The sequence below is a fragment of the Melozone crissalis genome, unplaced genomic scaffold (assembly GCF_028551555.1).
Source record: "Melozone crissalis strain CALT ecotype California unplaced genomic scaffold, PUWL_Pcris_2 ptg000018l_1, whole genome shotgun sequence".
NCBI lineage: Eukaryota > Metazoa > Chordata > Aves > Passeriformes > Passerellidae > Melozone > Melozone crissalis.
Window position 1 is genome coordinate 21,197,309 of NW_026535796.1, and position 14,415 is coordinate 21,211,723.

The window sequence follows — 14,415 nt, forward strand, 5'->3', positions numbered from 1 at the left end:
GCAGTTCTGCAGCTGGTGTGTTTGTGGCAGGAGAGGCATTTGGAGTGAAGGATGTGTTGTGGTCCTGTCAGGTACGAGAATGCGAGGGCAGGGAAAAGCTTTTGGCTTGCTCTTTGCCATTCTGAGTTTGGAGCCTGCTGTGATTCCTGCATGTTAGCCTCTGTTGCTAGCAACTGCCTTCCCAGACAGCTCCAAACAAAAAAGCTTAAAATAACTGTCTAAGGGCTTACACTGTTAACCCATTTCCAGTGGGAAGGAATGATGTTCCTGTAATTTCACAAAGCCTGAAAGCAGCATTTCTTACTCCCTAATAACTGTGCTCGTTCTGCTCTCTAAGACTGCCCAAACCTCTTCAGATCAGGGTTTATCATCATGACATATTATAATAACAATTATTCCTAACTTCAGTACAGTTTATAAACATTAACCAATATAAGAAATGTACCATGTATGTATTTTATTAAAGGATAATCCTGGTCTGTGTTGCAAAGCCATTTGTAAAGATGGGCTTTCCTGTGTTTGTGTTTACAAGAGTCTGGATTGTGGAGCTGCCTCTCTCGTGGTACATGACAAAAGATTAGTCTGCTGCAAATCATGAATAATTTGTTTTCATGTGATGAGGTTTGCATGAAATTTCGGTTATTTTGGAAACAGCACTCAAAGTTTTGGTGGAAAATAAGTGAAGATCTTACATATCCTTTCAATAACTAGTAGAAGCAACATTGTCAGTTCCTTTAAAAAAAAAAACTGGTTGTGGCTTTTTTTTCCCTTTTGTTGTTTGTTTAATTATCTGTTAAGTTTTTTAGTCTGTCTTTTTAGTAGTTTTCCTACCTTATCCATACTGATTTTCTTCTGGTGGAGCTGTTTGTGTTAGCCAGGTTTTGTCTGGCTTGTCATAAGGATAAGACTAATCAGCACTTGATGGGCATTTTCTTTGTAGCAACTTTTTGTCTCTTCCTCATCCATTAGAACAAAATTATGTGGAAAATCCTGGGTATGTTTTGGAAAGGAAACCTCCAATAAACTTGTAACCACGTTTGCAGTTTGAACTGAGGAAGACAACCCCAAAATTTAGGTTATTTTTAAGTGTTCAGCAACAGTGTATGACGTTCCCCTCATAGAACTGTTACCTGAAAGCTTCCCTTTGAGGTGTATCTGAGGTGCTTCAGACCCTGTAATTCAAAACACCAAAATCCTTCTCTGTAACATCCTCCATACTAGGATGGCTCTGTGTGTTTAGATTAAGTGTGGAAAAATGGTGGTGATGTGGATAAATAAAATCACATCCATGGATGTCAAAAGTAGGTCCAGATAGAATCAGAGTGCGTGCTTTGGTGAATTTGAAGACCATTGGAACAGAAATGTATCTAATTAAATAATGTATAAAGGATTGCATTTTCATTGTTTCACACTTATTACCCCCTTTACCATAAACCAAAATCTTTTCTTGAAGTAGGATTTGTGTTTCTCCTTGGATTGGTTCCTTTGTGAAGTGGAGTTCATGTATTTCCATTTGGGTATGTATATTTTTCCCAGACAATATGGTTGTTCTACATTTTGTGTTATTTTGCTCACTGTGGATAATTAACCTCTGGTGGTGCTGAATGTCAGGAATGGTTTAGATTGGAGCAGTGGTTTGGGGTGTGTGGTTGTCCAGTACAAGGGACCTGATTTTGCTGGCACGTGGTCCTTCTCAGCATGACCGCTTTCTCACATGTTTCACCTCACAGAGCTGATGGGTTTCATTTTTGAGTCTCTGGTTAGTACAGTGGTTTAATAAAGCTTTATTAACTCCCATCCTCCGAAAATGGGAAAGTGAAAGTGGCAGCACAGTAATTTTAAGTGTGTCCTCAGGGCAGGGGTGCCCCTGTAGTCAGTCATAGCATCAGTCTTGCTCTGCAATAGAAATGGGCCAATCACATGAAAATTTGGGCAGGTCATATGCATACTACTTATTTAGGTATGTGTTTGCTAGCCTCAGGCAGGCACCTTCAGGAATCAGTGGAAGTTGCCAAACTTCCTGGATGCTGTGTTTTTCCTTTTGTTGTCTGCCTGTGAAGCACCTTTCCTTTCATCTCTTTGTCTTTATTACAGGCCTGCTGTAGGATTCCTTTTTTTGCTATGCAGTGTTACACAACAAGTAAGCCTTCCCCATTTCATAGGCTTTGTTGATTCTAGGACTTCGACCTGATAAATTCTCTGGATTAGTTTAGTACTTGGAGGTGTTAGGGGAGATGCTTGATACCTAATTACATTCTTTATAGTGGGCTTCTTTTAAACTGCAGGACTGCACAGTTGGTTCCACACTCCTGGAAAACACAACTTTTGCTATAGAGACAGACATTCAGGATGTCTGGAAAATGCCATACCATTGGTGATAAAGTGACAGAAACATAAAACCGTCATCTTTGTATTTATTTATTTTGCTTTCTTGCACCATATTGTGTTTTTTAGTTGCTTTGAGTTTTCCCCTGCTTTCTTCAGAACATAGATTGCTGTGCTTAACTGTATAGAATTTACAAACATGGTTTATTTTCTGTGCTGTGCTGTTATCCTTCCTGTTCAAGGTGTCTGAAGGTGGTGAGTGGGAGGTTGAAAACAATCTGCAGGAATTTTGATGTAGGTAACTGTCTGGAAGAAAATGTGACAAAGTGAGTGTGCGGGAGAGGCTTTGGAAGGAGGGATTGAAGCTGTTTCCATATACAGCAGAGTAAGCATAGGTTATATGTAATAAGCTTTGCAAGTCTTTTACAAACACAAAAACTGACCCATGCTTTCAGCCTTTTCTATGTTCTCACTAAAGACTTTTGCAAATGGTGCTGGTGGTTTCATAGAGGCAGATTTCTGCTGGCTGGAACAAGTTTGTGATGACCTGTAACTCTCCAGTCATTTTCAAAAATGCAAACCACAAAAGCCAGAAACAAAATCTACCCCATTAGCCTCTTCTGACCTTCTGTTGCGCTGGAGGAATTTAAACGTTTTTGCCCTTTCTGCACATGTGTGAATAGCATACCCACTTTCCATCTTTCACAAGTAGATTTAATTAAACCCAAATTTTCTTTCAGGTTTGAAGGGGAACTGGTAGCTATTATATTATATTATATTATATTATATTATATTATATTATATTATATTGCTTAATTTTTAACCTTGTTTGTTGTGTGATCTTAAAAGTGAGTTGTTTCCTCTGTTATTATTAAAATATGTATTATAATTCTTTATGTGTTTCATAAATGTGGGATTTTACCATAATGAGCAAATTGGAGAAGGAAGGTTTGATTGCTCTGTCTCAGAAGGACACGGGGTAACTTGCTGCATTTGTCTTAAATGTAAGATTGTTCTTGGAATCTGTCCATCATCCTCGTTGAAAGTGATTGAGCTGCTTACTGGGGAGAACCATAATTTCACTTGCTGGCAGCAGGAGGACTTAGTGAGAAATGATTGTCATTGCCCTAATCTGACAGATTTCCTGTAAGGAACAGTGACAGCATTGTTGCAGTTAAGGCTGAGAATGTACATTAGCTAGAACAGAGGAACACTTTATTTCACATGAATAAAACCCTAAACGAGAGGAATTTTAAAGCTAAGATGGTGGACCAAAAGATGGTCTTCAACTGCAACTACAGCTTGTTAGTATTCTCAGCATCCTCAATTTTGCTGAAGTGTTAGGAGAAATCTGAGTTTCCTGAATCATTTCTGCAGCATTCTGTCAGAGAGAAATGCTTGCAAATGATCTCAAAGGAGAATGAGAAATGTGCGCAATTTGAACTTGCTTATCATGCCAAATATAGCTGATGTAGCAAATGGACCGAACAAAGCACAGGACAGCACAGCCCTCAAAAAGTGAGCTGAAGAGTAAAGTTCAAGATTACTACAGTGTGTGAGGTCATGAACTTGATATGTGAAACTGTACAAATACACATATGCTTAGTTAAGAGAATATTTATAGAAATGGAATAATGGTGGATAGTTACCAGTTATACAGGCAACAGTTGCCAGTTATACAGGCAGCAAGTTTTGAAGAGAGATAGATATTTTACATTAAATGGTTACCATTGAGCGTTTTTTATTTGTTCCCTAAATCAAATAATATTTTAACTTTAGTTAAGGTTTTATATCAGGCTGTTTCTAGGCTAATAATAAGCTGTGACAAGACAGCTGCACTGGGTAGGGATGTCTCAATAATTCTGCTTTGAATTGGGTAAAATCTGCTGATGGGTGTTCTGGCTGGTAACTGCCTAGTGAGTGGCTCTGAGTGTCTGTGCCCTGCACTCTTCTGATAACTCCTTTGAAAGGACTTCATCATTTCAGAACAGAATCCTGCATGCAGGAAGAGACTCCATAGTCCTGTTGTATACTTCAGGAAGTCCTTCAGCATTCTTTGCATAAATTGAGCTCATGTGATGTTTTATATGTGTTTATGATTTTATTTAATGCATTAGTGCAGATACGCTAGAGAAGTTTTTAGTTAAAAATGCTAACTCTAACTTTTCTCAGTAAGGTGCCATGCCATGAATTACTTTCCTTAGGTGTTTTTCCTTCCAGAAAATATGTTCCCATTGGATATGTATATGCATATGTTCCCATTGAATATGTATGTCTAATTTGTCATTCTTTTTAGGTGTGGAAGAGAAAGCCTTACAATATCAAAAATCCCTTAGAAATATTAAAATATTTACAGTATTAAAGGAGGTGATGTACAATTTATATTCATCTGGAGAAAGTTCAGGAGAAGTTCTTGAATTTCAGAAGCTCCTGGAAGTGAATATAGCTGATGATGTTGCATGCCAAATCTTAGAGTTATTAAAACAAAATATATTGATGTTACGTTCTGCTTTTTCTCTGTGCAGTGTAAAAGCAATGCTAAGTATCATAACACTTCTGTATGTTTGGAGGCAAGACACAGTATCTTCTGGGAATTAGAGTACTGGAACTGGCTCTGTGCTTTATTCAAAGGTAAGGAATGGTCCAGGGTGTACTGCTCCAAAGCACTTAAGCCTGGAAGCGTATTGCCATTTTCCTGTGCTACTGCAGGCTGACTCTTGTGCTGAAATTCAAGTAAAACAAAACAAAGCAGAAAAACCCCAAAGCTGGTAATTGGCTGGGATGATGATTGTGTGAGCTCATTCCCCCCACCTCAGGGAGGGAAGCCTGTTTAGTCAGCCAACAGTGCTCATGCAGTGAAGCTGCCAAGCATGAGCTTTCCTGAAGCATAGTCATGCTGCAACTTGAACATTTATCACTGCAGCTTAAACTATGAGCTGTTATTATTAGGATGACATAGAAGATACTTTTCTGTAGATTTTCTATACAGAAAGAACTTCTAAAATGCAAATTTTGTGATACTTTCTTTTACCATCAAATACCAGATGCACCAAATCCTCATTTATCTTGGTGATCTCTTATGTTGTTATTTTTGCATGTAACTGGGAGAACTGGGATGTTCAGTAAACATGTTTTGTTCAAATTGCCTTAAATCTCTTTTCCTGGATGTTGGCCTGAATAACAACTTCAATTGTACATATTCCTTTTCCTCATTTAGGTTATCTCTGAACTTACTCCTTATTATACTTTGCGTCCTAATAGTTTTGTTAGATCTCTTTCCCACATTGCTGCAGTTCTAAACTGGTCCGAGTTAGACCTTGTGATGCTGGTGTCTTCTTACCTAGTAGTAGAAAAAGCAGAACCAAAGTCCACCCAAGTGTAAGCTTGGGAAGTTGTGCTAATGCAATGCATTTTACTAATGTGAGAGTCCTGTTTTTAAAGGTCTTCTGGGCACTTTTCTGTGTGGTAGCTGCAAATCCCAGCCACAACTGTTAAGAACAGCATCAGCTGGACTCTTTCTTTCTTTCTTTGGTTGATAACAAGGACCCTTCAAGTTGAAAGTTGAATGCCATCTTTTTGACAATTATTGTTGTATTTTTCTTCACAGTGTAAAAAGTCTACAGCAGAATTTCAGAAAGCTGTCAGGTTAAAACTTGATCTACTGGTAATGTCTTCTAATATACAGAAGACCTTGCATTCTTTTTATCAGAATGATGTGACAGCATTACAAAAGCATCAGTGGAAGGAAAATGTTGCCTAGTTTGGAGATAAAAATAGTTTGTGGTGATTTCACAAAGTAAGACTGTCAGAAATCACTCTTGCAGTATTACCTCAGGTGTTGAAGTTTAGCTGTTATCTCTGATACATTTGCAGTACTGCAGAAAGCAAGGAGAGAGTATAGCATTAAGGTTTCTGAGAGGCATATAGCAGCTTATCCACCTCTACGTTTTTGCTACTAGGGATTCAGTTTCCTGCTGTAAGATGTTTTTTCCTCTCCTAGTGAAATGTGGAAGTAGGAAAAACTTACTTTATGAAATCTTCATTCGTGTACTAGTTGCAGTTTAGAGAGAATTTTCCATCTCACGTGTCCATAATTTCTCCTAGAGTTATTTTCATCCTGTTGTGATAGTCTTGGGAAATGAGCTGAGATGTTGTGCTTAGAGGAGGGAGGAATGCCCTGGCTCTGTGATGCAGGGTGGCAGAGGTCCATGGTTTGTAGCCAAAGGCGAAGGGGAGGCGGTGTGGGGGAGCAGCTATGTAACAGCCTGAGGAAGTGAGTCAGTGCGCTCTGAAACAGTCCCATGGTTCTAGGGGCACCGAAGCCAAGCTTGGCCTCTGAGGTGGAAGTTGCGTAAGTTAATTAAAACTCTTTGTCCTTTCCTCCTCGTCATGTTCCCAACCCCACCTCAGCGTTAAAACCTGCGCTGTACCCAGATCTGTCTGAGGAAGCTCAGGTTACAGGACTGCAGTGTGCTATATCATTTTGGTTTATTACTTTTCATTTTAGAAAGCAGAATAAATGGATTGCAGGTTTCATTGGAGGGGACGTGTGTGTTAGTCTTACCTGCTCCACTCAAGAGAAACTTGATTATGTGACAGAGGGGTGTAATAAGAATAGTTTTTTACAATTTGCTGTAATTTTCCTGGAATGTATTGGCTGTGGGATTTAAAGTAGAACAGAATGCACGCTGAAAAGGATAGGAATAGAGACTTACACTAGAACGTTAGTAGTAGTAATCTGATAATATAATTGAATTTAAAACTAAACATCTAAAAAGGTTTTAGGTGTCCAAATAGGAATACTAGTGTATGTATTCACACATTAGACCTTAATCCTGCAAGCTGGGCTCTTAGAGTTTGTGGATAGCTTTTCTTCATGGAAGAAGAGGGTAGGAGGGTAGAATTGATGTAGAATGCCTGTTCTGGAAGGGCTTTCTTCTATTACATTTGTAGCTTTTCACTAACAGATATTTGCTGATGTCCGCAAGCAGCTGTTACAAGAGCAGCTGCCTGAACTGCCTTTCAGTGAGTGTGACCTGAGCAGGAGCAGTTTCTTTCAGCTGAAGAAAACTTCTGAGAGAGCCTCAGGTTGAGCAAGCTGTGGCCCTAGGATGGGATCCTAGGGCTTGGATGCTGGGTGGGCAGATGTTGACTGGAAGGCATCTGTAATCATTGTCAGTATGGGTGTGTGAGTGACGGGCTGTTGCCTGACCCTTTTCCTTCAGAATACTGAATTGAGCATCTTGTTGCATGTTTGGCTGCAGTCTTCGTGTACATACATGGCTTTTAAAGGTCTTTGGGAACTATGGCCTTTTGGCAAGCCATGAGGGCTTTTTGTTTTGTGGTTTTGACTTAAGATTAAAACCAGATTATTCTGGCTACACAAAGATGTGGAAGTAATTGGCCAGATCAGAGGTAGTAAAGAGTAAAAGTAAAACTTTCAGGGTGAACTTAAGGGATTAGTCAGAATTCTGTGTGCAATAGGGAGTTGCATCATGCAAGTACAGTGTGATACCTATTTTGTAAAACGAAGTTGTTTTGTTTTGCAATCTTCTAGCAGGTCAGATCTGTTGTTTCTTCCATCTATTATCCTGGTCTTCATTTCCATGGGAAATGGGACAGACATACACATTGTTGCTTATCACATGAGCATTCATAGGCCAGTTATGTCTGTTGATGATTCATTGCAATTGCTTCTCTATTTCAGGACCTGTAACTAAGTGGACCCTACTGACCTCTGAACCACAAACTATAAGAGTGAAAAGAAGTGGGAGAAGCACACAAAGAAAAAGGAAGTGAATGCACTTTCATCTGGACTTCTTTCCTGCCCTTTATTACTGAAGCTGAATGGAAAAGAAAGACTGCTGTGCCTTTCCTCCCCCAACCTCAGGGATGGGTGGATTATAAACACTGTGTGTGTGGCTGGGAGAACAGACTGAACCATGAATCTTCAGGCTCAGCAAAAGTCTTCAAGCAAACGGGCTGGGAAACGAGTTGCCTATTTTAACGAGCAGGACATAGCAGTGCCATCAAAAGAGCCACAGCAGCAGCTTAAGGAAGGACAGTACTATGGTCACGGAGGGAATATACCAGTCTCTCAAACTATGGAGATTTCTCATCCAGGAGGATTAACAAGTGCACCCAACAACGTTGCTTTGATGAACTCTGTTTACAATCAAGATAGGGGAGAATCAGTGATGATGCCCCAGTCAGTAACAGCTGTCAAATGGCAGAATTCACTAATGGGAAACCGGTTACCAGAGAGGGGTGACAGCCACTGGCAGTCTCCACCTTCAGTGTGGAACCACAGTGTGGTTTTTGGGGGCAACCCAAAAGGACCCCACTCCAATGCTGGTGCCCCAGGCTTCTATGGCCACCCAGAAGCCCTTAAAAGAAATCAAGAGAAAGGAGTGTTTGTGTCACAGCTGGATTTGTATGGAGACGCTGTCCAGCAGATGATGTCCCAAAAGGCTCAGCTGGAACAGCAAGCCCTGGTTAGACAGCAAGCTCAAATGAATTCTTTTCATCAAATGCAGAAACAGCAGCAGCAGAATCAAACTCTGCCACTGCAGCCTTTCCAACTTGCATTTGGTCACCAAGGCCAAAAGCAAGGTCTTCCTGAGCTGTTACATGTCTTTCAAGAAGCCCCAACTTCTTCCAGTCCAGCATTTACTGCACAACAAAAACAGCAAGCTCTTCCCCAGCTACAGCTCTTTGAAAATTTCTATCCTCAGCAGCAGCAGCAGCAACAGGCTGCCACACAAGCCTTCGGTCTGCAGCAAACAACTTCTATAGCACAGCCTCATGTGGCAGCTGCAGCACCTCAGCATCACATGATGCCACACCAATTTCAGCAAGCAGAGAGGAACCAGGAGCTATTCAAGGCATTAACAGAGCAGAACCAGCAGACTGTCCTACCTCAGACGCAGATTCCCTTTCCAAGAAGGTCACGGAGGCTCTCCAAAGAAGGTGGCCTGCTGACATCTGCAGGAGAAGTGTTGACTTCTAAGCAGGCAGAAGAACAACCTGGCAATTTATTTCTGCACCACTGGCAAACACATCAGCAAGAGATCCCGATACAGCAAACACCTGAGTCACTGGGCCACAGTAAAAGTAGCTATTTGCACCCCAAAAGATTGGATCTGGGGCAGAAGGATGTCCTGGTGAATAGTGAGCAGTGCCAGATGGAAACAGACAGGCAAGCTGCAGCCCAGAATGGTAGAGATGAGGAGAAGCAGGCAGCAGCAGCTGAAGAAAACAGTCAGAGAACTAATGATTTTCAGAGTGTCAGAGGTGGTGTAATCCAGAGTACCCGACGGAGGCGACGTGTTTCTCAAGAAGCCAATTTGCTGACTTTGGCCCAAAAAGCTGTTGAGCTGGCTTCTCTTCAGAATGTAAAGGTAAGGTATAGACCCTAACCATATAGCATGTTTTACACTACAAAACAGGGCTGAAAGGAAGGGAAGACATGTTCCCATGCAGTATAGGATGGTATCTTGAAGTGTGCAACGAGGGCAGCTCTGGTGTGGAGGCATGTAAGTTCAGCTACTGAAATTCATAGATGTGGGAGAACAGAGATGTGGTATAGTGAAACCTCTAAGTGACAGTTTTATTTCACTAACACCAAACATTATTTTAGCCCATGACATGAAAACATGGAATTTTTCAGCTTAGGTCTCAAGGTGATGAGGAATTTTGAGAGGCAGATATAAGCAGCTTACTTGTTATCTTTTTACCAATTTAACATTCGCTTTCTTTTCTGTTAAAAGACTTAGGGTTACCTGCCAGTTTTTCAGTTTCAGCAGTTGAAGTGTTTCTAAAATGTGTTATCTAAAAATTACATAATGCAATTTACATGTTCAATATTTCTCAAATATTAAAAGTCTAAGAAAGCTTCACTTACATGAAGGACCAATAGCAGGCATGACAAAGGCCTGTCTCATGCAGCATCCTGTTTCTAAGAATGGCCTGAGGGCCTGTAGACCTCCTGTAGGACTTAATGAGGAAGAAATTTAGTGCTGACTGATTTGGTAGTTCACTACTCCTAACCTTTTGATATCCCATCAGTCTAAACTAAACAGCATATATTCCATATGGCAAGATGACAGAGTTCAAAATTAACTAGCCTATTGGGAGACAAGTGATGGGATTTTTGGAGTTGAGTGATGGTTTTTGGAGGGATTGTTTTTGAATGTTTTTCTTACAGTTGTGGTTTGTTGCCTAATCTTTTATTGAGCGCTTCTTAGGAGGCACACTTTTCCTTGGAAGTCCTCTTGCCAAAGGCTGATGAAATACACATTACATGAGCTGTTTTTACCTACACTTTTTGTGTCTGAGTTGCTATCCAGTCAGACAACAAAGGGAAAGGCATTTTATTGCCCGTTTTGTTCTCATCATCCTTTTTATCCTAGTCTGTCTGTCACTGTTTTTTCCCATCTCTTCCTTAGAGGAATGTGCTGTTTGAGGGAAAGAACTAAACTAATAAACGAGCTGAATATCCATAGCCTACTCCATCTCTTGGACAGCAGAAACCAAAGTGACTTGACTTGCTTGTTGTTGTCTTCAATCCTTTTTGCTCTAACTCCAGTTGGACCAGCAGATTTGATAAAGAACTGGTAGTATGTAGTAGCATGGTGTATTTGCTCTTACTTTGCCAGCCATTGTGTGATTATATTGCAGAAGGTCTGCAATTCACATTGCACTTGGATGGCTAACAGAGTGTCAAGAAGAAGCAAATAGAGCATTTAGGAAAAGGCCCTGAGAGATGAAGCAAGAAATTGGCTGTTTGAAGGCCTGTCTGCTTGCAGTCTGATTCATAATGTAAAGACCAGAGAAGTGTTTTGACAGATGCTCTTTTGTTCTTTGCAGATACGCAAGCATAATGGCACTAGCAGAAGAACTCCTTATCTTTAGATCTCTTCAGGTTTTCAGGATGAGGTTTTGAAAGATGATAAAATTCTTACCAGAGGTCTGATGGATTTTACATCTTTAAGGTGTTGGATATTGTGTGAGGGAGAAAAAGAAAATATGTTTGCTGAATGAGAGTGGGCTGCTTCTCTTATGAGTGTCTTTCTGTTAAAAACAACCTAGAAGCCTTCTCTGCATAGGTTATCCGAACAGTGTGTAGAATGCCATAGAGTTAAATTATTGATTGAAGAAGATATCATTCATAATTTGAACCAGTTTTTTGAACATCCCAGTCTAGGTATGTGTACCTTATGCAAAAAATAATATTGTGGACATCAATATCTGTCTGCATGCAGTGTCACGACTGACGCTTTGGAACAGGCCTGTGGCTGCCTTTTTTTCAGGTGATGCATGCTTGTTGCTGCCTACAGGCTGCAGTACATTCTCAACTCCTTAATTGTTTCAGTATGACTTGTTGTCTTCTATAAGAACAGAAAACTTTTCTCAAACCTTGATGCTTTTCTTAAAGGGTGTCTGAATTTAAATATTCCTTTATGGAAGGAAGACGTTTTTGCTTACCTAGCTGCTTTCCCCTGGCACAGCGCAGGGCACCAGCAGCTACAAACAAAAGGAAGAAAAAAGTTTTGTTTGCAGAATTGTAGTTCTGGTCTCGCCTCTTTCATGGACAAGCTTTGGTTTGACTTCAGACAGAAGCTGCCTCTCCTTGATGCAGATGATGCAGAATGATAGCAGAAAGCACTGTGTGGGCAGGTGTTTTTAAAAGGCTGATGTGGTTTCTATTCAGATCACAGATGTGGCCTTGGAACAGTTCTTCCAGCTATTGTAGTTGGGTTTTTCTGTGAATTCTAAGATTTTTAGAAACAGCTTGAGGGATAGACAGGATCGATGCCAGGATGTCTGATGGGTTTCTGTGGATTTCCTGGAGAACTCTAGATGACTAGTTCATACCTCAGTATTTATGCAAGAGTCTAAATGAAAGTGCCACGTGTTGCACTTGCTGAAGTGATCCAGCAGCCCTCCTGCCCCAAATTCTGAAACAGGGATTCTGAGGTAGCCAAAAATCCATTAGTAGGTCCCATCCTTTCTGCTTACCTCTGAGAATAATCAAACAGCTGAGAAACTGTTTAGGGATCTGAAGCAAAAGGCTTAATTCCAAAATTAGTCATGCCTCTTGCAAACATTAGGTATGTGTGAACTTTTGTGATCAGAAAAGCTGTAGTGTGGATCAGAACATCTTTAAGGATGTCTCAACTATTTATATTAAGTCCCTACTGGTGTTTTTTTCTCTATCTGTGCTACTATTCAGGTCTCCTGTTCTTGTTTTGGCTTGGAGGGGTCAACTCTCCCATCTCTGAGGAGGAGTGCTTTGCTGATTGCCCCCCAGTTTTATATGAAATAAAAGGAGCACAGTAAACCAACCATAAAGCCAGAGGAAAGTGACACTTTTGAGTGACTATGGCACTTTTGAGCTGCCATAATTTCCTTCTTGTAGTCAGCAAATTAGTTCAGGTCTCTTGACCTACAGATGTCTGTGTAGCACCCAGGAAGTACCTGAAATTTTTAGATTGGTCAGAATTGGTGCTTTTTCACACATTCACATTGTCATTATGCGTTGCTGTACCCAGAAAGTGGTGGAGGAAAGCTACAAAAATTTACAGGAACCCCTTTCTGTCTAGAGTCAGTGGACTCCAGTGATGTCTGTCAGCACGGTGAACATGATGAATGCCCTCCAGACCCAAAATTGGTAGTTTTATGGGAAAGTACAGGAGTCTGTCACCAGCCTGAAGTGAGGGCAGGTCCTCAGACCTCATTAATTTCTCCTGAGGCTTATTCTGGGACAATGGATGCCACTTGTGACTTTACAAATGTGTGTTCCATCACTGTGTGGTAGAGGTGTACATTTGCAGTGTCTGTGAAGAAGCAGTCAGGCTTGTAAACTGCAGAGTCAGTTATGGAATAAACCTTTCTGTGCAACTTAGCCCAACTCTAATAACTACCTCCTTGAAATGAGGCAGTCTTGGATCTTCTTGGTATAGTAGATTTTATGAGCTCAATCTTATTATCTGGCTTATTTTGAAGGCTTAATGTTTTCCAGAGTCAGAAAAAAAAAATGAAGGAAAACTAGCTCTGGGTTTAGGTTTTTTTTGTGTGTGAGAGATTTAATTAAGATATTATCACAGTTCAGTCTTCCCTGGAGCAGAAATCCAATATTTGAAATTAATAACCTGCAGCTTTTGATCGTTACTAAAACTGACGAGCTGTTGTCAAAAGCTATAAAGCAGGACACAAATTCATAAAATAAAATGTTAAAACATAGGTAGTGAAACAATTCTTATAAATGACCTATATAAGTGTTCTAGCAGTTGAGACTACAGGCAATCCTCAAGTAATTCTATGAAATTTTAATAACCCTGTGAAATATTCTTTTACCTCCAGTAACACTTCCAAATCCATTTCAGCTTGCAAGTTGCTTTGAGAAACTTGATATACACTGAAAATGAGATGGTATCTCATTTATTACATAAGTAATACAGAACTTTTAGGAATCTATTTTTCTTCTCAGGAGCTGGATAATTCAGAGGAGAAGAAGAGTATGCTAGTAACAGCTCCAGGACCTACTGCAGCTTCAAAGAGTGTTGTGGAATTCGCCAGTTCTTCACCAGCTCCCAAAAAAGCCCGGGAGGATAACAGCCTTGTGCCTCTTATCATTCCTGTGTCTGTGCCAGTGAGAAAAATTGACTTGCAGAGCCTTGAAAAGGAGAAGTCTGAGGATGGAAAGCTCCAGAAAGGCCAAACAAACGATCGAGCTCCTTGTGAGCGGAAGCCTTCTGTGATAGTCACTCGGAGGCGGTCTAATCGTAATACTAACACGGAGACCTCGAGTCAGGTATGGATGCACTAAGAAACCAAAGATGAGGCACATCTGTTCAATTTAATCACACAGTTTTGAGCCATGAACTTTTCTGTTAAAGTAGTCTGATCTCAAGGCTTGAACTTGGACTGTACATAGTGTGGAGATTTTATCATAGTGTTGCCATGTATTTGGGCATTGCTGGCTTTTCATGACCTATAGCTAATGCTAGTAAAGCCAGGCAGTGCCTCACTAAATTCATTAAACAGTGAATAAAGCCAGACAGTAAGACTAGAATAGTTGTCTGTCTG

The 14,415-nt window shown here is 40.5% G+C and overlaps 1 protein-coding gene across 2 annotated transcripts in view; it reads left to right on the forward strand.

Annotated features, from left to right (window-relative positions):
* Positions 1–14,415, forward strand: part of MIDEAS (mitotic deacetylase associated SANT domain protein) — a 49,952-nt gene that overhangs the window by 21,325 nt on the left and 14,212 nt on the right. For both annotated transcript variants that reach the window (XM_054275441.1, XM_054275442.1), the window contains exons 2-3: positions 8,033–9,725; positions 13,817–14,140. In XM_054275441.1, coding sequence (XP_054131416.1) covers positions 8,268–9,725; positions 13,817–14,140 — 1,782 coding nt within the window. In that variant the 5' untranslated portion in view covers positions 8,033–8,267. The remainder of the gene's footprint in view (positions 1–8,032; positions 9,726–13,816; positions 14,141–14,415) is intronic.